This window comes from Salvelinus namaycush, chromosome 41 (genome assembly GCF_016432855.1).
Source record: "Salvelinus namaycush isolate Seneca chromosome 41, SaNama_1.0, whole genome shotgun sequence".
NCBI lineage: Eukaryota > Metazoa > Chordata > Actinopteri > Salmoniformes > Salmonidae > Salvelinus > Salvelinus namaycush.
Window position 1 is genome coordinate 20,180,571 of NC_052347.1, and position 23,604 is coordinate 20,204,174.

The following is a 23,604-nucleotide window of genomic DNA, read 5'->3' on the forward strand; positions in this document are numbered from 1 at the left end:
CAGTTTCTTACAGACTTCAGCTCAGCCTGATAGCAGACTCTTCCCTCTTTCTTAATGACGGTACAGCGTCATTGAGGGGCTGAGGGGCTGAGAGATTCAAACAGTGAGTATATCTGTCTAGCTAGGTGTAAACGGGAAGCTTACTGAATGTGTATGAAAAGGGTGGACTATCTGTCTTCTATCCCTCAATCCTCTGCTGTCTTCCTCTCCATCTTGAAATCCAAGAGCTGCACTCTATATCCCTCTCTTTTATCTGTCTCTCACTTCCTCTCTCTACGATTTCACACCCAGAGCCTTCTTCATGTGTTCGTATACCACGTACGAGATGCTGACAGCAGGAATGACCTTCAGGAAGTTGGGGGCGATGCCGCGGTAGAGCCCAGGTACCCCGTCATGTGATATGATGTGCTTGAACTGACCAACCATGGACAGCTTGGGCCCCCCCTCAGTGGAGGCTGGTGGAAAGAGGGAAAGAGGGCGAAAACGTCTGTTGTTCAGTTCAGTTATATCCGTTAGATAGCTATTAATAGATAGGGGAAAGGGGGATACCTAGTAAGTTGTACAACTGAATGCATTCAACTTTGTTTGGATAGCCTGAACAGTAATACAGTGCCTTCGGAAAGTATTCAGACCCCTTGACTTTTTCCACATTTGTTACGTTACAGCCTTATTCTCAAATTGATTCAATAGTTTTCCCCCCTCATCAATACCCCGTAATGACAAAGCAAAAACAGGTTTTTAGAAATTGTTGCCAATTTATACAAACCCCCCCTGAAATATCACATTTACATAAGTATTCAGACCCTTTACTCAGTACTTTGTTGAAGCACCTTTGGCAGTGATTACAGTATTATGTCTTCTTGGGTATGACGCTACAAGTTTGGTAAACCTGTATTTGGGGAGTTTCTCTCATTCTTCTCTGCAGATGCTCTCAAGCTCTGTCAGGCTGGATGGGGAGCTTTGCTAAACAGCTATTTTCAGGTATCTCCAGAGATGTTAGATCGGGTTCAAGTCCGGGCTCTGGCTGGGCCACTCAAGGACATTCAGAGACTTGTCCCGAAGCCACTCCTGCATTGTCTTGGCTGTGTGCTTAGGGTCGTTGTCCTGTTAGAAGGTAAACCTTTGTCCCAGTCTGAGGTCCTGAGTGCTCTGGAGCAGGTTTTCATCAAGGATCTCTCGGTATGTGGCTCTGTTAATCTTTTCCTCAATCCTGACTAGTCTCCCTGTCCCTGCCGCTGAAAAACATCCCCACAGCATGATGCTGCCACCACCATGCTTCACCGTAGAGATGGTGCCAGGTTTCCTCCAGACATGACGCTTGGCATTCAGGCCAAAGAGTTCAATCTTGGTTTCATCAGACTAGAGAATCTTGTTTCTTATGGTCTGAGAGTCTTTGGGTGCCTTTTGGCAAACTCCAAGTGGGCTGTCATGTGCCTTTTACTGAGAAGTGGCTTCCATCTGGCCAATCTACCATAAAGGCCTGATTTGTGGAGTGCTGTAGAGATGGTTGTCCTTCTGAAAGGTTCTCCCATCTCCACAAAGGAACTCTGGAGCTCTGTCATAGTGACTATCGAATTCTTGATCACCTCCCTGACCAAGGCCCTTCTCCCCCGATTGCTCAGTTTGGCCGGGCGGCCAGCTCTAGGAACGTCTTGGTAGTTCCAAACTTCTTCCATTTAAGAATGATGGAGGCCACTGTGTTCTTGGGGACCTTCAATGCTGCAGGAATGTTTAGGTACCCTTCCCCAGATCTGTGCCTCGAAGCAATCCTGTCTCGGAGCTCTATGGACAATTTCTTCGACCTCATGGCTTGGTTTTTGCACAGACATGCACTGTCAACTGTGGGATCTTATATAGACAGGTGTGTTCCTTTCCAAATCATGACCAATCAATTGAATTTACCACAGGTGGACCAATCAAGTTGTAGAAACATCTCAAGGATGATCAATGGAAACATGATGCCCCTGAGCTCAACATCGATTCTCATAGCAAAGGGCCTGAATACTTATGTCAATAAGGTATTTCTGTTTTTTATTTTTAATAAATGTGCTAAAATGTCTAACAACCTGTTTTTGCTTTGTCATTATCGGGTACTGTGTGTAGATTTCTGAAGATAATCTTTTATTAAATCCATTTTAGAATAAGGCTGTAACGTAACAAAATGTGGATAAAGTCAAGGGGTCTGAATACTTTCCGAAGGCCCTGTAGATATAGGGTAATAGGTTGACATAGTAGGTAGTAATTCATTTATTATAGATTATGTTATAGAATGTAGTAGAATCTATATTATCTATGTAATATCATCTATGTTATGTAGTAAGGTAGAAGGTAGAATTGCAGTTCAGTTGTACACCAGTCTCACCCTGGGCCTGCATACGTGTTCTAATGAGAGCCAGGGGGTAGGAGGCCAGTTGTCCACAGGTACTAGACACAGTACCACAGCCCAGCAGTACCAACACCCCCGGGTCAGCAGAGCCCTGACTGTACCGCTGGAGCCAGGCATTCTTCAGAGTCTGAGATAGAAAGGGGGAGGGGAAGAGAGAAGAGGAGAGGAAAGAAAAGAGAAGGAAAAAATAAACCGAGAGAAAAGAGAGAGGAGAAAGAGGAGAGAAGGGATAGATAGGCTACATTGTTAATTTGACAGATATTTTATTGTGTTAAAAAAATGAGAACATAGTATAGAGAATCACGGCTCATTGACTGCTAGTAAAAGTAAAACTCAAAGTTCACTTAAACACATAAAAGTCATTTTTACGAGAGAGCTGGGCAACGGTAACAGCAGCATACATACTGACTGGCATTTCCTTGAGTACAAGGGACAGGGCCAGTGATGAGATTTAGCTTTCCCAGAAAACATCAAACACAGCTGGCAGGTAGACACACACACACACACACACACACAGGGCTGACCCCATTTAGTTGACTGGTCGATTGCTTGGTCGATAGGCTGTTGGTCGACATTTTTTTTTTTATGGCAGACGAGACACTTGTCTGACTCGTGCCTGTCTCAGTGGACTAAAACATTGCGGAGGTCATGGGGATGGCACAGTCCATCACTCTATCCTATTACCGGCAACTTCAGGAGCGTACCGGCAGAATCTACGAAGGCTAGCAGCAGCGGGAGGAGGAGGGTCGAGAACAGATTTTTTTCTTCTGGTTATCTTGATCTCTGGCTCCCTCTTGAGTCATTTGTGTGTCTTAATTATTTCATCAAGCAGTGCGCTTAAAGCATCAGACAAGCTCAGTGCATATAGTTGATTTTATTAAAACATATAAAGGTGTGTCTATATATGTGTCACGACTTCGACCGAGGCAGGCTCTCCTTCCCGTTCGGGTGGCGTTCGGCGGTCGTCGTCACCGGCCTATTAGCTGCCACTGATCCTTTTCTCCCCCTCCCTATGTGTTTATTGGGTGCACCTGTTTTGTATGAGGGTGTAATTAGTTGGGCTTATTTAGTCAGCCGGCCCGCACGTTTCTTTGTGCGGGATTGTTTGTATGTAAGTGTGGTGTTGGTTTTGTGCTTCACGTTATTCTGGACTGTGTTCATTTTCCCCCGTGTCTGGGGTAGTTTATAGTGGACTCCCAGTGTGTTAGTAGGGTGGCCTATTTTGTTACGTGTTCATTAAAGAACATTTGTATTTGCACCTGCTGCTCCTGCGCTTTTCCTTCACACTCCGACACCAAGGCCTTACAATATGGAAAAATATACGTTTATACATTTCGACGACGGTCAACCAAGATGTTTGTTTTTTCTTCAGGGACAGCCCTACGCTCTCTCTCTCACACACACACACTTTCTCACACACACCTCGTAGACGGCCAGGTCTATGCCAGCATACGGTATGATGCCAAGTGTGTTGGGCACGTAGCCCCTGTAGAAGGCTCGCATCCCCTCCTTCCTCAGGATCTGATGGGCACAGTCTACAATGCCAGAGTACTGGCCAGTCTTCCTCAGGGTAAGACGAGTCTTCAGCACCTGGGGAGCGAGAGAGGGAGGAGAAAGGGGAAAGAGAGTGGGTGTGCAAGGAAGAGAAGGAAAATTAGAGAAAAGTTGTTTCTATATTCAATAAAAAGTTTGTCTATCTTTCTGTCGGTCTGTCTCCCCTCACTCACCTCCATAGGGTAGATGATGGTCTGTGCGGTGGCTCCAGCCAGAGAGCCAGCGATGAACCTCTCCTGCACCCGCAGAGTACCCGCTTCATTTCTGCCCCGGATCAACCACTTGATCTAAGATGGAGGAGTCAGAGGAGACAGGGGGGAGAGGAGAGACAGGCAGGTGGAAGAGAGGCAGGGATATACAGGGATTAAGGCATGAGGGGATAGATTGTGGGAGGTGGGAGAGGCAGGGATACAAAGTGAGGGGGAGGTGTAGATTGGGGAAGATGGGGGTGAGGGGGGAATACGTGAGTCACACTGGGGTGGAGGAGGAGAGTCAGAGACACAACACGTAGAGACACAGGGTGTGTCTGACAGGGTGAGAAACAGAGTGTGTGTTTGAGCAACATTTCACACCTCAGTGTGGGTGTGTGACTCCTTCATTCCTATGCTTCACTAATGACTACCCCATACACCAGAACTTATTTACAGATGTGTGTATCAGTGTTCTCCTTACATTGGTCCATAATAAATCCAAATCAACCTCTGGGGCCTCTTACACCCACATTTGTATATAGGTGTGTACAGTCCTCTTCCCTCACCTGTTCGTAGGCCATGAACTTGATGGCAGACTCTGGGGCTATTTTGAGGACGTTGATGCCGTTGCCCCTCCAGAGGGCTCGTACACCCCCCTCCTGGACCATCCCCCTCAGCCCCGTCCACAGCTTGATCCCACTAGAGCTGGAGCCATGCACCTAGAGAGACAGCAGGCTCAGTTACTCTAATAACATTCTGTACATCAGGGGTGGCTAACCCTCCTCCTGGAGAGCTACTGGATGTGCAGGCTTTTGTTCCAGCCTTGCTCTAGCACACCTAATTCTACTAATCAGCACTGCACTGACCTCTAACCTCTGAGCCTGTAGTAAACACAACAGTAACCCTTCACCTGTAGGAAGACCTTGAGACGGTCGAGGGGGGCGGTTCCTGTACGTGACACCGCCCCTGCCATCGCCCCGGCAACCAGCTGCCTCCACACTACCCCCGACTGGCGCTCTTGTTGGGAAAACTCTGGCGGGACTGTCATGTGCTCTCCGATGTCAAACATCTGAGAAATCACAGAGAAACACACTGGTCAGTGAAATAAACTTGATTGGCATCCAGAACTATCTGTATTCACCAAATGTAAATTACATGATCCCTTCTCTAAGGTTTCCAAACTAAAATTCCTGGATAAAGCATCAGAAACAATGTGAACTATGTAAACTATAACATAAAATGTAATTACAGAGTAACTATAGAAACATAGATTGAGAAAATGGCCACAGTTGTAATGAAAGGATACTGGCTAAATTATTTGTTTCTATAGTTACTATGTAATTACATTTTATTACATCAATATTTGAAAATTCCATGTAACGCTATCTGTGCTACTTCATGTCAAGCAAAGATCTAAACCAGAGTGTAGAGATAGAAGGCATAGATAGGCAGTACTGAATGACCAGAGAGTGTTTCCAGTAGTGAGCGATGCCCTCCATGTTGTGAAGAGGGTTAAACAGGAAGTGATCTCGCCACTCATTCCAGTTGATAGTCATGGTGCCGTCCCTGTCCATACTGAGAGAACACACAGAGCAGTGTCAACACACACACACACACACACACACACACACACACACACACACACACACACACACACACACACACACACACACACACACACACACACACACACACACACACACACACACACACACACACACACAAACACAAACACAAACACAAACACACACACACCTCTGTAGTATTTTGATGGCGTGTTCTGTGGACACCTCCAGTCCCAGGTTGTGCAGCGATTGTTGAATCTCCCCGACATCAATGCGCCCTGCATAAACAGTGAATCCCATCAGTGCCCACAATATGTAATATGTACCTACAGGCATACAGTACAGTTAGAGCACAGTGATGTGTGTGTGTGGCCACTTTGTGAACTACATGCATTAATGTGGTATGATACTAAATACCATTCATGCAGTCATACCACACATTCGGATAAATTACCATAGCAGTGCAATGTGACATAGAATGCTCTGTGCATGTATGAACAATTTAAACAGTGTTTTGTGAGTGAAAGGACATTGTATCCAAATGGCCCTCCTACATGTGTCTACTTATGTGTGTTTAGATCAGACTTGGGTTCAAATACATGATTATCTAAGCAATAAGGCCCAAGGGGGTGTGGTATATAGCCAACATACCACGGCTAAGGGCTGTTCTTATTCACAACACAACGCGGAGTGCCTGGATACAGCCCTTAGCCGTGGTATATTGGCCATATACCACAAACCCCTGAGGTGCCTTACTGCTATTTTAAACTGGTTACCAACTTAATTAGAGCAGTAACAATATATGTTTTGTCATACCTGTGGTATACAGTCTGATATACCACGGCTGTCAGCCAATCAGCATTCAGGCCCCCGAACCACCCAGTTTATAATGTAATTTAAATACTTATTTTCTGTGTGTGTGAATGCATTAACTGTAAGTCGCTCTGGATAAGAATGTCTGCTAAATGACTAGAATGTCAAATGTAAATGTGTATGCATGTGCGTGTGTGAGTAAGGTGGCCATGCCGACCGTCATGGTTGTGGTCCAGTGTGTGGAACATGAGCCGCAGTTCCTTCTCGTGGGCCCACAGGTACTGAGAGAACTCCTCAAAGTCCAGCAAGCCATCATGGTTGGTGTCACTCTCACGCACTATCTGCAGGAGTAGGATTGGGGTGAGAGGAGGGGTAAAAATAGCAGATAGGGAGGGGGTGAAGGGTCAAACAGTGTAGGGGACAGGGGGTGAGAGAGAGGTTGAGGGGGATGTGACAAGGTGAAAAAGTGTGGGGTGGGTTGGGGCCAGGGGTGAGATTTAGGGTAAGGTGATAGTTTGAGGGGGTGAGAGGTAAATGGAGGGAGTGAAGGGAAGAAGCAGGAAGGAGTGCGTGAGAAATGACAACAAAGCCTATCGTTATTTTATAAGGTCATAACCTGCAAACATAAAACAATCAGCAGAACTGTTCTATATTCATCCTCTCTAGTGCTTCCTCAAACAAGGAGAGGAAGAAAGGAAGAAAGAGAGAGAGAGAGAAAGAGAAAATAGAGTGAGAACAAGAGTGAGAAAGAGCGAGAGAATAGTATAGAGAGAGAGCAAGAGAGCGAGAGTGAGAGAACCCCTACTCTGACCTCGCCATAATCCGCTTCACTCCTGTGCCCAGTGTCCAGTTAATCTTCAGTAACAATCACATGCTACTGGAATCTGACCTGAACCAATACACTTGACCAATACACACACACACACACACACACACACACACACACACACACACACACACACACACACACACACACACACACACACACACACACACACACACACACACACACACACACACACACACACACACACACGGAAAGGAGAGATTTGCTCAATCTTGGCAGCAACGATTTCAGAATCTTGTCTAAGCCTATCAAGGGGTTCTTTCTGAGTCTGTCCGTCTTGTATTTTTAATGAATACATCCACGATGAATAAGCAGTTCAAGAATCCACAAAATCCTTGACATTGTTAATGAGATAGCGGGGAGGATTTGCATATTCTCATGAAATTCAAATGAGAATATCCTACTTATCCTGCCACTTATCCTCACCATTTCAACTTTCTGTTAGGTATAAATGCTTGAATTGTAACTCTAAGTGTAGCTGATGGAAGCTGTCTGTATAACACATGACAAGTATAACTTTAAATATGCCTTTGAATTGGCCCCCTCTGTCACGTTCTGACCTTTATTTCCTTTGTTTTGTATTTATTTAGTATGGTCAGGGCGTGAGTTGGGGTGGGTTGTCTATGTGTGTTTTTCTATGTTGGGGTTTTGTGTTCGGCCTGGTATGATTCTCAATCAGAGGCAGCTGTCAATCGTTGTCCCTGATTGAGAATCATACTTAGGCAGCCTGGGTTTCACTTTTGGTTTGTGGGTGTTTGTTGCCGTGTCAGTGTTTGTTCGCCACACGGTACTGTTTCGTTTGTTATTCTTCGTTTATTGTTTTGTTCCAGTGTTCCGTGTTGCTTATTAAAAAGACATGAACACTTACCACACTGCGCTTTGGTCCTCCTCTCTTCCACCTAACGACGAGCGTTACACCCTCCTCCATGACACAAATATAATCAGAGCAAGTCTATTTAAGCATTCCCAGACAAATACATCCTGGTCTAGAGGGATATTGCCTGTGGTGTCTGAAAACTCCCAGAGGAGATTTGAAGGACAAGCACAGCTGTGGGTGATGATGCTTAGCTAAACTAGCCTACTATTTGAGTGTGGAGATAAAGCTAAACTAATCTGCTGCATGGCTGGGGAGGGATGATGCTATGTGAAAGGAGTGATGCTAAACTAAACTTCTGACTGTGCTAATTTCCTTTATGCTAACCTAAATGACTGATTAGATATAACCTGAGGAGTGCTATCTGTGTGCTTCTGTGTGAGTGTTACTTAAAGCAAGTGCACTATCACCTACAGTGCCTTCAGAAAGTATTCATACCCCTTGACTTATTTTGTTGTGTTACAGCCTGAATTCAAAATGGATTAAATTGATTGTTTTCTCTCACATATCTACATACAAAACCCCATAATGACAAAGTAAAAACACACCCCTGAATCAATGCATGTTAGAATCACCTTTGGCAGCGATTATAGCTGTGAGTCTTTCTGGGTAAGTCTCTAAGAGCTTTACACACCTGGATTGTACAATATTTGCTATAGATTTTCAAGACTATTTAAGTCAAAACTGTAACTAAGCCACTCACAAACATTCAATGTTGTCTTAATAAGCAACTCCAGTGCATATTTGGCTTTGTGTTTTAGGTTATTGTCCCGCTGAAAGGTGAATTTACCTCCCAGTGTCTGTTGGAAAGTAGACTGAACCAGGTTTTCCTTGAGGATTCTGCATGTGCTTAGCTCTTTTTTCAATCTTATTTAACCTTTATTTAACCAGGAAAAGCCCATTGAGACCCAGAGTCTCTTTTTCAAGGGAGACTTGGCCAAGAAGGCAGAAACAATCAATACATTACAGAATTAAAACATACAACAATACAACAACATGATCCAGCCTAATAAAAGCATTTGGTCCAATGTGCAATGGTGAATGAGTGACTTGGCATTTGTAATAAAGCGCAAGGATGCATGATAAACAGAGTTCAGTCTCTGTAAGACGGAGGAGGTTGCATGCATATGTAACGGATGTGAAATGGCTAGCTAGTTAGCGGTGGTGCGCGCTAGCAGCCTTTCAGTCGGTTACGTCACTTGCTCTGAAACCTAGAAGTAGTGGTTCCCCTTGCTCTGCAAGGGCCGCGGCCTTTGTGGAGCGATGGGTAACGATGCTTCGTGGGAGACCGTTGTTGATGTGTGTAGAGGGTCCCTGGTTCGCGCCCGTGTCGAGGCGAGGGGACGGTCTAAAGTTAAAAACTGTTACACATATACAACAGGTCACCATAATCAATTACAGAGAGAAAAGTGGCGTGAACAAGCTTCTTTCTAGCCATAAGCGGGAAGCAAGCTTTTACGAAAATAAAAACACAATTTCAATTTAAGCTTTGTCACAAGATTATCCACATGAACTTTAAAGGACAACTTGTCATCCAACCAAATACCTAGGTATTTGTAGGATGACACCTTTTCAATGAATAAGCCACCAGATGTAACAATGCTAATGTTCTCTGGCAGAGTTCTAGCTCTGGTAAAGGTCATGAATTTAGTTTTTTGTATATTCAAGACCAGTTTGAGACCATAAAGGGAGGCCTGCAGTGGCTGAAAAGCAGTCTGGAGCTCTTCAACAGACTGAACCAGAGAAGGAGCACATTAATATATTGTATAAATGTATCATCTGCATATAGATGTAACTTTGCTGGTTGCATCCCATTTCCCAGTTCATTAATACAAATTGAGAACAACACAGGAGATAAAATGGAACCCTGCGGCACACCTCTATTAATCTCTAGAAAGCTAGACTTGTGATTGTCAGTATATACACATTGTGTTCTATTAGAAAGATAGTTCCTAAACCAATTTACTGCCCCTTCACTGAGACCAATGTTTCTGAATCTAGCTAGCAACAATTCATGGTCAACTGAATCAAAGGCCTTTGCTAAATCCACAAACAGAGCAGCACAATGTTGCTATCAATTCCATTAATGATGTCGTTTGCCACTGCCATAGCTGCAGTTGTGGTGCTGTGCCCCGATCTAAAGCCAGACTGAACCCGCTCAGTATGTTCTTTTCAATTAAGAAGTTTTTTAAACTGTGAGTTCACTAGGGATTCATAGACTTTGGCTAGGATAGGGAGTTTAGAGATAGGACGATAGTTATTAGCATCTGAGGGATCTCCACCCGTTAGCAGTGGGAGGACATAAGCTGATTTCCAAATGCTGGGTATGTAATTGGTCAAGAAACTCAAGTTGAAAATGTGAGCCACAGGTTCAGTAATAATACCAGCTGCTATCTTTAAGAGGTAGGGGTCCAGGATGTCTGGACCTGCAGACTTTTTAGTGTCTATAGCCTTTAGTGCTTTATAGACCTCAGTATAAGAAACAGGCTCAAAGTTAAAATGGTTCACATGAGGGCTCTATTCCGTTTCAGAACTCCCTAGTCCTTGCCGATGACAATCATTCCCATAACATAATGCAGCCACCGATGCATACTTCAAATGATGTGCAAACAGAGTACGTATTCGAGAAGTGACCTCTGTTCTTCGTTTCGCATACTTTGATTTGGACTCATACGCCGACCCTCCTGTGCTCCAGTTTACGTTCTCAGAGCATGGCAGTATGCATTTTGAGAAACACCCCTTGAATCCGGCGAGGCTCTCTTGCTCTACTGGGCTATGTGGCTCTACAGGGCTCTGTGGCTCTACAGGGCTCTGTGGCTCTACTGGGCTGTGTGGCTCTACTGGGCTCTGTGGCTCTACTGGGCTCTGTGGCTCTACTAGCCTCTGTGGCTCTACTGGCCTCTGTGGCTCTACTGGGCTCTGTGGGGACTTTTCTAATCGGTTTATGCACACCACAGATGCAAGGTGTATAGAATTTTATGTGAAGAGAAATCCCCAATCGTCAACTATCATAACCATATTATCTGGACTGAATGGAAAATGTCTTGCAAAAGGGATGACTTCAGTAGTCATAAATCCAGCCATTCTGCCAGCCAGGCTGAGTTGAACTCATGAGATTGTGCAGACGCGCAGTGACATAGTAGTATCCCAAATCGCTGGTGATGACAGTTTAAGCTAGAGGACTGTTTCGCTAGCACATACTGAATTATGTCCCGAGATTCATTTGATGGCATTGAGGAGTTTACCACATCAGTCACCGGCTTCATTAATGAGTGCATCGACAACATTTTCCCCACAGTGACCGTAAGTACATACTCTTGTTTTGATGCCTTGCCTGTTTGATGGTTCATCGGAGGGCGTAGCGGGATTTCTTATAAGCGTCATGATTAATGTCCCGCTCCTTGAAAGCGGCAGCTTTAGCCTTTAGCTCAGTGCAGATGTTGACTGTAATCCATGGCTTCTGGTTGGGATAAGTTCGAATCCAAGTACGAAACCCAGTGACGCAAGCCTACCAGACTAGCTAACTATGCTCGCTTCGAGGCAAGCAACACTGAACTATGCATGAGTGTACCAGCTGTTCCGGACGACTGTGTGATCACACTCTCTGTAGCCAATGTGAGTAAGACCTTTAAACAGGTTAACATTCACAAGGCTGCATGGTCAGACGGATTACCAGGACACGTACTCAGAGCATGGGCTGACCAGCTGGCAAGTGTCTCCACTGACATTTTCAACCTCTCCCTGACCCAGTCTGTAATACCTACATGTCTCAAGTGGACCCCCATAGTCCCTGTGCCCAGGAATGCCATTGTAACCTGTCTAAATTACTATCGCTCCGTAGCACTCACATCTGTAGCCATAAAATGCTTTGAAAGGCTGGTCATGTCTCACATCAACACCATCATCCCAGACACCTTGGACCCACTCCAATCCGTATACCGCCCCAACAGATCCACAGCTCAGGTAGTCTCTATTGCACTCCACACTGCCCTTTCCCACCTGGACAAGAAGAACACCTATGTGAGAATGCTATAAACTGACTACAGCTCAGGCTTCAACACCATAGTGCACTCCAAGCTCATCACTAAGCTAAGGACCCTGGGACTGAACACCTGTCTCTGCAACTGGATCCTGGACTTCCTGAAAGTCCGCCCCCAGGTGGTGAGGGTAGGCAACAACACATCCACCACTCCCTGTTCACCCACGACTGCATGTCCACTCACGACTCCCACACCCTCATTAAGTTTCCCGACGACATGACAGTGATCCCCAACGCCTGATCCCAAACGATCGCCTGATCACCAACGATGATGAGACAGCCTATAGGGAGGAGGTCAGAGACTTGGGAGTGTGGTGCCAGGACAACAACCTCTCCCTCAATGTCAGCAAGACAAAGGAGCTGATTGTGGGCTACAGGAAACAGAGGGCCGAGCACGCCCGGTTCACATCGACAGGGCTGTAGTGGAGCGAGTCGAAAGCTGCAAGTTCCTCAGTGTCCACGTCACTAAGGATCATGGTCCACACACACCAACACAGTCGTGAAGAGGGCACAACTACGCCTCTTCCACCTCAGGAGGCTGAAAAGATTTGGCATGGGCAGTCAGATCCTCAAAAGGTTCTACAGCTGCACCACTTAGAGCATCTTGACTGGCTGTATCACCGCTTGGTATGGCAACTACTCAGCAACTGACCACAAGGCGCTAAAGAAGGTAGTGCGAACGGCCCAGTACATCACTGGGGCCGAGCTCCCTGCCATCCAGGACCTCTATACCCGGCGGTGTCAGAGGAGGGCTGTAAAAGAAAGACTCCAGCCAACCATCATAGACTGTTCTCTCTGCTACTGCATGGAAAGATGCACCAAGTCTGGAACCAACAGGACCCTGAACAGCTTCTACCCACAAGCCATAAATGGTTAGTCTGGGTAGCTTTTTGATTAACTATTCAACTATCTGCATTGACCCTTTTTGCACTAACTTTTTTGACACATCACATACATTGCTGCTTCTGTTTATTATCTGTCACTTTATTCCTAGTTACAGTATATGTACACATCTACCTCAATTACCTCGTACCCCTGCACATCGACTCTGTACTGGTACCCCGTGTACATAGCCAAGTTATCGGTACGTTTTATTTCTCTCTGCATTGCTGGAAAAGGACCTGTAACTAAGCATTTCACAGTTAGTCTACACCTGTTGTTTACAAAGCATTTTACAAATAAAATTTGATTTGAAGACTGAAGTTAAGATGTGTGTGTGTGTGTGTGGTGTGTGTGTGTGCGTGTGCGCCAGACACTGATATTAAGGTCAGGCGGGGTCAGGGCTGCACCAGGTTTGTGTTACAGTCATACGTTTAAAATATTCATCCAGGGAAGTGTTGCTTTCCTGTCATGTACTGGGACAAGCAGATCAGAAAAGCATGCATCAGTATTGTATTGAAGCGAGAGTCTTCAGATAGCCCTGGTGACAGGCAACTTGAGTTGGAGGGATGTGTGAAAATAGCACTGGTTAATGTTGTGTTGTTTTGAGTTAGAGAGAGCAGTGGAGTTTTGAAATAGGTCCCAGATGTCTGGGTAATGGAGCACTGATCCAGTGCTGCTGATCCAATCTCTGCTGTTCCGCCTGTGGCTATGGAACCCTGACCTATTCACTGGACGCGCTACCTTGTCCCGGACCTGCTGATTCGTCTCCCTCCCCTGCCCCCGCCCCCCTCGACCTCTCTCTCTCTCTCTCAACCTCTAAATGCTCTGCTATGAAAAGCCAACTGACCTTTATGCCTGAGGTGCTGACCTGTTGCACCCTCTATAACCACTGTGATTATTATTTGACCCTGCTGGTCATCTATGGGTTTCTGTATAAGCACTTTGTGACGACTGCTGATGTTAAAAGGGCTTTATAGATACATTTGAATGAGCACTCTTCCAAGGAACTCTTTTAAAATGCCTCTCACTGCCTGTAGAACACTCTGCCTGCTTCTCCTGTGACATCACAGGGCCAAAACAGAGCACTGGGACACCGGCTAGACTGGACCATAGCTCATAGCTCAGGCAGTTGAAGACTTGATATGAGAGGCCTATACACTCGGAATAAGTGAAGCAGGTTAGTTCCTGTTCATTGTACTAGTAGGCTATAAACAAATATACTTATTTATAGTAAACACAGGAACTACACAGTTGCCTATGTCAGTGCTTCTCAAACTGGAGTCCACTAGGTACTGAAGGGGTCCGCGACAAGATCAACCATTTTTTTACATAATTTTTTAATAAATATTTTTTTTAAATCCCTAACTGAAAAACTATGTATTTTATATATATATATTTTATCACAGTGCTGTTATTACAAAACTACCACTAACAGGTCCCGATCATCATCATAAAGGGAAAAAAACATTTTGTTCAAATACTGTACCTAACGCAACAATTTTGTAATGTTAGTAAGAGATATACATCTTTCAAATGATTTGCCACGGGGTGGCAAAGCGGTCTAAGGCACTGCATCTCAGTGCAAGAGGCATTACTACAGTCCCTGTTTCGATTCCAGGCTGTATCACCAGCCGTGATTGGGAGTCCCATAGGGCGACGCACAATCGGCCCAGCGTTGTCCGGGTTTGGTCGGGGTAGGCAGTCATTGTAAATAAGAATTTGTTCTTAACTGACTTGCCTAGTTAAATAAAGGTTCAATTAAAAAATATATAATAATAAAGTGCTCTGTACGTCATTAAAAATGCATTTGAATGACCGAAACATCACCCATAACATTTTTACAATATCAAAATGCTCAGAATTGAAGAAATTGTACCCTTTCTCCCATCTCTAACTATCAGGAACCTGAAAGAACAGGCTGAGTGGGCGGGGAGCTTATATCATGAGCTCGCCTTGAATGACAGCTCTTTGAAACACCCTTGCGGTCGTTGCCAGGTAACAGGGTAAACAATGGGCCACATGTCATTCTGACCCTAAATAGTATTCCTCAACCCATTTTCTCTGCAAAATGTTCTCAACAGAGCTGATAATGGACTTAGATATCAGTCAAACAGCAGCAATACACAATTGCATTTCTATTGTTTTGTAACTAATTACTGTTCACTGATACACTTCTTCAGAAGAATTAGTCAAGTCTGAGTCCCCTTAGAAGCTTAGACATAAGGGAATGTACATGAAAACAGCATACAATAAGTGTACTGGACAATTGATTGGTGCCTCTGCATTAGCCTCATAAATGACAATATGTTCAGAATTGTATGTATTGATCAGACATTTATTTGTTCATTTACATTAGGCAAGCATATCTGAAATATTGATCAACATGGACATTCATGAGAAATAAAGGTGAGAAATAATGGTGAGACATCATTTGACATAAAAAATAAAATAGCCATAAGCCGCAATATAGGCACCCGGCTGCCCAACAGTGTACATTGATTCTTACCATTTGTAACTTTCATCTACCGTCCAAATGTAAGAAAAAACGATATGAAACAAAAAGTGTTATCATATCATGTAAAAGTAAATTACTTAGACTTTGGGAAATGCAACCAACTACAGAGATTGATGGGACGGGATCGGGAGCAGAGGGGGACCCATGTACCCCGCTTCAATCAAGCAGGCTTCAGTCACCCACTTGGCTTCAGTCACAACATTGAAGCTGGAGACAAATCCAGGAATGGCCTCCTCCTTGTCAGGCCTCTCACACTGGGCAGATAGGGGTTCTGGGATGGACAGCTCGCACATCTTCCCCACATACGGCACTGGATCAAGGGTGACCTTGTTGAAGAGGAGATCCAGGAGCCTGTCTACGTAGCCTGTAAGGGTTTTGAAAAGGGAAATGTTTGTTAAATGGTAAATGGGTAGTGACATTTATTTTATTTTATTCACTGTTCTGAGTTATGACGTTATCATGTTGTTGATGTAGTGATCTACTCATTCTACAATGTGTTTTCTGGTGTTTTTGAAGCACTCATTTTGAAATATGCAATATTTAGTGAACTTTTCAATGTTTTTATTTGGAATTTGTGTGTGCCTGAAATTTGAAATTAATAATTATGATTTGAAATGAATAATTATGACTTACAGTATTGTTGGGTCTGTCTTCACAGGCTTTACAGCATATCCCCCCTTCTTTTTTCCGTCTTCACTTGATCTGTCTTCACAGGCTTTACAGCATATCCCCCTTTATTTTTACCATCTTCACAGGCTTTACAGCATATCCCCCTTTATTTTTACCATCTTCACAGGCTTTACAGCATATCCCCCTTTATTTTTACCATCTTCACAGGCTTTACAGCATATCCCCCTTTATTTTCTCTGTCTTCACAGGCTTTACAGCATATCCCCCTTTATTTGTTTCTGTCTTCACAGGCTTTACAGCATATCCCCCTTTATTTTTACCATCTTCACAGGCTTTACAGCATATCCCCCTTTATTTTCTCTGTCTTCACAGGCTTTACAGCATATCCCCCTTTATTTGTTTCTGTCTTCACAGGCTTTACATCATATCCCCCTTTATTTTTTCTGTCTTCACAGGCTTTACAGCATATCCCCCTTTATTTTTACTGTCTTCACAGGCTTTACAGCATATCCCCCTTTATTTTTTCTGTCTTCACAGGCTTTACAGCATATCCCCCTTTATTTTTACTGTCTTCACAGGCTTTACAGCATATCCCCCTTTATTTTTACTGTCTTCACAGGCTTTACAGCATATCCCCCTTTATTTTTACTGTCTTCACAGGCTTTACAGCATATCCCCCTTTATTTTTACTGTCTTCACAGGCTTTACAGCATATCCCCCTTTATTTTTACTGTCTTCACAGGCTTTACAGCATATCCCCCTTTATTTTTACTGTCTTCACAGGCTTTACAGCATATCCCCCTTTATTTTTACTGTCTTCACAGGCTTTACAGCATATCCCCCTTTATTTTTACTGTCTTCACAGGCTTTACAGCATATCCCCCTTTATTTTTACTGTCTTCACAGGCTTTACAGCATATCCCCCTTTATTTTTACTGTCTTCACAGGCTTTACAGCATATCCCCCTTTATTTTTACTGTCTTCACAGGCTTTACAGCATATCCCCCTTTATTTTTACTGTCGTCACAGGCTTTACAGCATATCCCCCTTTATTTTTTCTGTCTTCACAGGCTTTACAGCATATCCCCCTTTATTTTTTCTGTCTTCACAGGCTTTACAGCATATCCCCCTTTATTTTTTCTGTCTTCACAGGCTTTACAGCATATCCCCCTTTATTTTTTCTGTCTTCACAGGCTTTACAGCATATCCCTCTTTGCCTTGGGAAAGCTGATTTTGTATCATGGCATTCCTGCTGCGGTGGTTGTCTGGAAAGATGTGCAAACCGAGTAGATGTTGAATTTTCTAAAATGTATATCATTAGAACCCCAATGACACAAGCTACAGCAAATATAAGACAACAACCCACATAATTGAATGGCAGAATATAATTTTCAGGGGTAAATTATAAATACTATACACACCAGAACTCCTTTTGTGGACAACATTCCTTCATATCAGCTGTGTGCTGTCAGTTCTCAGACTCAATGTAGGGGGCTTAGGGATGGAAGAACAAAAACCATATAGTGACTATCAGCTGTGTTGCAGAAAATATACCGTCAAAGTAGCCACAGTTCCAGCCACTGTGTCAGACTCATACTTACATTATGGTCAGTGCTTGCAAGATAAACTGATCCACTGTCAATGATGGTTCAGCATCCATCTTCAGGATTAGCTTCCTGGCAAGACACATCAAATATTCTCCCCAATGAATAAATCAACGTCGCTCGAAATGTGCACTGCACACCGATATTATGATCCTGTCCACCCGAAATGAAAAGCAGCCACTGCTTTCGGATGTCTTCGTTCTTCAGAAAATAGTGTCATGTTGAATTATCCCTATGGCATCCAGTCACAACACAGTGTGTTTTTTCCGACATGATGGTAAGTAGCTTGCTAGCTATAAGTTACAACACAGATGAAAAGTTGAGTTACCAGTATCGTTCTGCCACGTTCTACTTGAGCTATTTATGGTTTGTAAACAAAGCCGTATGATGCGCACATGTGATGGCAGTTTTAAGGCGTTACATATTTAAATTAGTTAAGATTACAAGACGCTACCATTGGTGTATGGCCCTACTTGACATTGCATAGGGACAGCAGGTAGCCTACTGGTTAAAACGTTGGGCCAGTAACCGAAAGGTTGCTGGATCAAATCCCCGAGCTGTCGTTCTGCTCCTGAACAAGCCACTGTTCCCCGGTAGGCCGTCATTGTGAATAAGAATAAGTTCTTAACTGACTTGCCTAGTTAAATAAAGACAGAAGTCATCCCTGAATTCAAGTGTTTGACATGGGGGAGGGGACCAGTAACTTGATCAACTTTGTTAATGTACCAGCTACAGTAATGTTTCACTGGTTTCATCCAAATATCCTCAAATGTTATGAAAACATGATGTTCACTGTTTAAAGGAAAAACTATTTTTTTTAAATGTGTTGTTTAAACGTTAAGAAATGTAGAACAGTTGTCACAACAACTGGTGGTAGTGGTTAGAGTGTTGGACTAGTAAAGGTTGCAAGATTGAATCCCAGAGCTGACAAGGTACAAATCTGCCGTTCTGCCCCTGAACAAGGCAGTTAACCCACTGTTCCTAGGCCATCATTAAAAATAAGAATTTGTTCTTAACTGACTTGCCTAGTAAAATAAATAAAAAATACACAAATTTGGCCAAGGGGTCTGTGGAAGAAGTTGGTGCAATACAATATACCCTTAGATGCACAACAGGGCCTGGGAGGCTCACAGTACTCCATCAATGATCCAGTTTTCAACTAAAAACCTATTGTATTCCATCCAATTGTTGTTTACATTTTACTTTCCATGGCTGAAGTATTGGTTAGTCTGGCCGTGCATGCACTGCAGCAGTCATGAAACTTCTTGTATGCTATTTTTATTTTTTACCTCACTCTAAAGTCTGAGTTTGTTCTGATTTTGAGGGGGTCCCTGATGAATTTGCTATCAGAAAAAAAAAGTTTAGGAACACCTGGCCTATGTCATACATACTATACTGTATGATCAGTTTGTGTTGTTTGACAGGACATAATCGTCTAACTCCTTACTCAGCCAAGAACAAACAAATAAACACACACACACACACACACACACACACACACACACACACACACACACACACACACACACACACACACACTATTAATGTGCCATGCAGGCTATAATTCAAGGGATACACATGTCTATTGGGAATACCCCATCATCACTTTTCCTCTCACCTCCTCCGCGTCACTGCGAAGTAAACCGCGGGCAGCGAGTCCTATCCTCAACTCGTTGATGTCGACTTTACCGTCTTTATTGAGGTCCAGTTGGTCGAACAGTTCGGCCCATCTCTCTCGCGTTTCCGGTTCCCTCCCAGGGTCCGACACACTTTTGTCTTGTTCTTGACAGCGGGCCCGGGTCCAACCAAAGCAGAACCGAGCCCTGCCTTCACCCATGTGAATGGGAGACTTGTGCAATCCTGGTGGTGGTGGCTATTATCCCAACCTGCTGCCGCGAAGCAGGCGTAGAAAATTGAAGGAGCGCTTTTTGTTCTAATGACTCCCAGTGGGTATCGTTACGATAGCCTACCTATTCAAATCCCGGAACCATGGTATATCGAAATGGCACGATAGCCTTACTGAAATAACTGATGTTCTCCCTCGGTCTCGTTACCGAGGCACCGGTTTAATATACCGAGTCGTTGTCGAGAATGTCAGTACACCGGGCGCGGTGTAAACTCTCGGTGCCTGTAATATTAATCCCCGTATCCGTTACGTATCTCGTAACATCGGCGATGATTAAATCCATGAACTAATTCAAATGAATTAGTCTGTTGGTCAGGGGACTGGCTCTGCCTTTTGGATATGCAGTGAGTCCCCCATGCAACGAAGCGTACCAAGCTCCCGGTGTTCGTTATATTTTACCACAGCTAAAGCTTTGTGTATGCATGTAGGATACCGGGTGGAATTTCTATGCTGTCATCTCTGACACCGGGCTCAATGCGGTGTTTGTGTGTGAGTGTTCGTGAGAGAAAGAGTTCCCTTCTACTTTTAAAGGTTCGAGGTTAGAACAGAGTGGTTAGATGTAGCTGTAGTAGTAGAAGCCTAACAAACATCATCTACTTTCACCTCTGCAGGTCCATCCTCTCCTCCCCCTCTCTCGTAAGATTATGATGCTTCCTTCTGTTCATTACATAGCCGTTATCATTATCGCAGCTGCTCATATCACACACACACACACACACACACACACACACACACACACACACACACACACACACACACACACACACACACACACACACACACACACACACACACACACACACACACACACACACACACACACACACAGCATCAAATCCCTCAAACTGTAATTGTAATCTAGCCTCTACCACACAACAGGCTACCACAGTATCCTTAGGCCTAAACACCTGACGGACATTTCATTCAACTGAATTCTGAATTTGTAATGCAGGAACATTAATGTGATCTCCATTTTCACAGTGAAAGTAAAGGGTGCTGTTGGCTGCCTCATCCCCATTGAACCCATTGATAGGCTCTTATTGGGTATTAGTAGATACATAATGGGGTTTGCACGCCGTGACGCGCCTCTGGCGCACTGTGACGGAAACCGCCCGGTCAGCATGCATGGGATATGAGAGATTGCAGAGACAGTGGGAGGGAGGCTCATGACACAGTTCTAAAAATGTTGACATGGACCAGTAGTAGCTCAATAAAACCAAAGTGGACTACAAGATATTCTCTCTCTCTCTCTCTCTCTCTCTCTCTCTCTCTCTCTCTCTCTCTCTCTCTCTCTCTCTCTCTCTCTCTCTCCCTCTCTCTCTCTCTCTCTCGCTCTCTCTCTCTCTCTCTCTCTCTCTCTCTCCTTAACCTTAATCGATGCTAGGTGGATATTTTCTATATAATTATGATGGTTCAACGCATTAAATACTTCAGTTTAGGCACATTTCCTTGTTCAAATAAATCAAAAATCAATTCCAAAAGTAATGTTACAGTGTTTGCATTAAAATAGAAGGGTATTAGCATACAAATAACTAAACAGCAGCAGTAAAATAACAATAGCGAGGCTATATACAGGGGGTACCGGTACAGAGTCAATGTGCGGGGGTCGAGGTAATTGAGGTAATATATACATGTAGTCAAACAAATCACTTAAAAAAGCAGGTTAAGTAGGTCACCTGCTCACATTAGTCTACTCCAAAATAAGTCCAGCATCCGACCAGTGCACTGTGCACACGCCATTTGAATGGTAAGGGACATCTATTACAAACACCATAAGTGTAATGTAATTCAGCCTACAAAGTGGCACGTATTCATGGATGCCAAGGGAAGCCAGGATTCCCTCAAAATTTTAACAATAAAAAAAGGGAAAAACGTATTATTTATCATTCTTGTCTATCCGTGTTTCATAATTTTCCACCAGTTCACAAGAAGCTTGTCACGTTCCTGACCTGTTTTCTGTTAGTTTTGTATGTGTTAGTTGGTCAGGATGTGAGTTTGGGTGGGCAGTCTATGTTTTCTATTTCTATGTTGGTTTAAAGGGTGACCTGATATGGCTCTCAATTAGAGGCAGGTGGTTTTCATTTCCTCTGATTGAGAGTCATATTAAGGTAGGTGTTTTCACACTGTTTGTTTGTGGGTGGTTGTCTCCTGTGTCTGTGTCTATGTACGTTGCGCCACACAGGACTGTTTTCGGTTTGTTTGTTCGTTTGTTCGGTTTATGTAGTCTGTTCCTGTTTCATGCGTTCTTCGTTATATGTAAGTTCTTATGTTCAGGTGCGTCTATGTCGTTTGTTGTTTTGTAGTTTGTTAAAGTGTTTTCGTGTTTTTTCGTTTTGTTTAATAAATCAGTATGTCATATTCCAACGCTGCATTTTGGTTCAATCCCTGCTCCTCCTCTTCGGATGAAGAGGAGGAGGAACGCCGTTACAAAGCTGAATCTATTTCACCAGAGAAAGCATCCGAGTGAGACAAACAGCTCTCCTCTTGTCACGACTTCCACCCAAGTCGGTCCCTCTCCTTGTTCGGGCTGCGTTCGGAGGTTGACGTCACCGGCCTTCTAGCCATCGACCATCCACTTTTCATTTTCCATTTGTTTTGTCTTTGTCTTACACACCTGGTTTCAATCCCCCAATTACTTGTTCATTATTTAACCCTCTGTTCCCCCATGTTTGTTTGTGAGTAATTGTTTATTGTATTGCGGTCCGTATTTGTGGCCTTGTATTTATTACGACGCGTATTGTGATATATTTGAGTAAAATTGCTTTCATTACTCATATCTGCTGTCCTGCGTCTGACTCACCTCACCAGTTACACACAGACGCTTTACAGAATTACTCACCTGTGAATGGAGTCAGCAGGAGCAGACGCCCTCCTGGTGGCGGTAGAGGAGCGCGTCCAGCAGCACGCGACCATGTTGCAACGCCTGGGCACCGCCATGGGCCGCGTGCTGCATCACTGGGAGAGAGGAGGAGGTCGTCCAGCGCCTCCACCAGCCCCACTACAGCAGGCCCCACTGTCCACCCCTCCTTCACCCGGTCCCAGCGGGATTCGACTCGCGCTCCCGAGGGAGTATGATGGGACGGCTGCCGGATGCCAGGGGTTCCTACTCCAGCTGGAGCTCTACCTGGCGACCATCCACCCAGCTCCTTCGGGATGTGAGAGCGTGTCCGCCCTCGTCTCCTGCCTCTCAGGAAAAGCCCTGGAGTGGGCCGACGCCGTATGGAGTGAAGGAGACGCGGCGTTGGACCATTACGCAGAGGTGAACGTCTGTTCCACCTGAGGCAGGGGACGAGGAGCGCGCAGGATTTTGCTTTGGACTTCCGGACCCTGGCCGCCAGGGCGGGATGGAACAACCCTATCGGTTCAGTCCGCGCGAGGACGTCCGTCGGGAGTTGGCCTGCCGAGACACCACCCTCACGTTGGACCAGCTGGTGGATCATTCCTTCCGGCTGGACAACCTTCTGGCTGCCAGCGGACGTCCGGATCGGGGCCTGTCAGTTCCATCCCCCAGCACCTCCGCTCCCACGCCCATGGAGCTGGGAGGTGCTGAGCTTAGGGTGACCGGAGGAGGGGCCATTCCCTGCACCATCTGTGGCCGCAGAGGTAACACCGCTGGTCGGTGCTGGGGAGGTTCCTCAGGGAGTCGAGGCAGCAGGCAGGGCACTATCGTGTCACCCCAGGTGAGTCGACACCAGGCTCACCCATAGCCCCCTGTTGCTCACATGTATGTGTTTATTAAATTTCCTGAGTTTTCCCCGCATTCCCAGCATAAGGCGCTCGTAGATTCAGGTGCAGCTG

At 44.7% G+C, this 23,604-nt stretch overlaps 1 protein-coding gene across 1 annotated transcript; it reads right to left on the minus strand.

Moving 5' to 3' along the window:
- Window positions 1–273: 273 nt before the first annotated feature.
- Window positions 274–19,737, minus strand: LOC120034520 (calcium-binding mitochondrial carrier protein SCaMC-3-like). Its single transcript, XM_038981112.1, has 10 exons — window positions 19,519–19,737; window positions 6,727–6,850; window positions 5,887–5,974; window positions 5,595–5,706; window positions 5,042–5,200; window positions 4,698–4,850; window positions 4,114–4,227; window positions 3,809–3,976; window positions 2,363–2,513; window positions 274–455 (listed from the first exon to the last, which is right to left on the minus strand). The coding sequence occupies exons 1-10, from the start codon at window positions 19,735–19,737 to the stop codon at window positions 274–276; spliced, it is 1,470 nt and encodes a 489-aa protein (XP_038837040.1).
- Window positions 19,738–23,604: the final 3,867 nt, after the last annotated feature.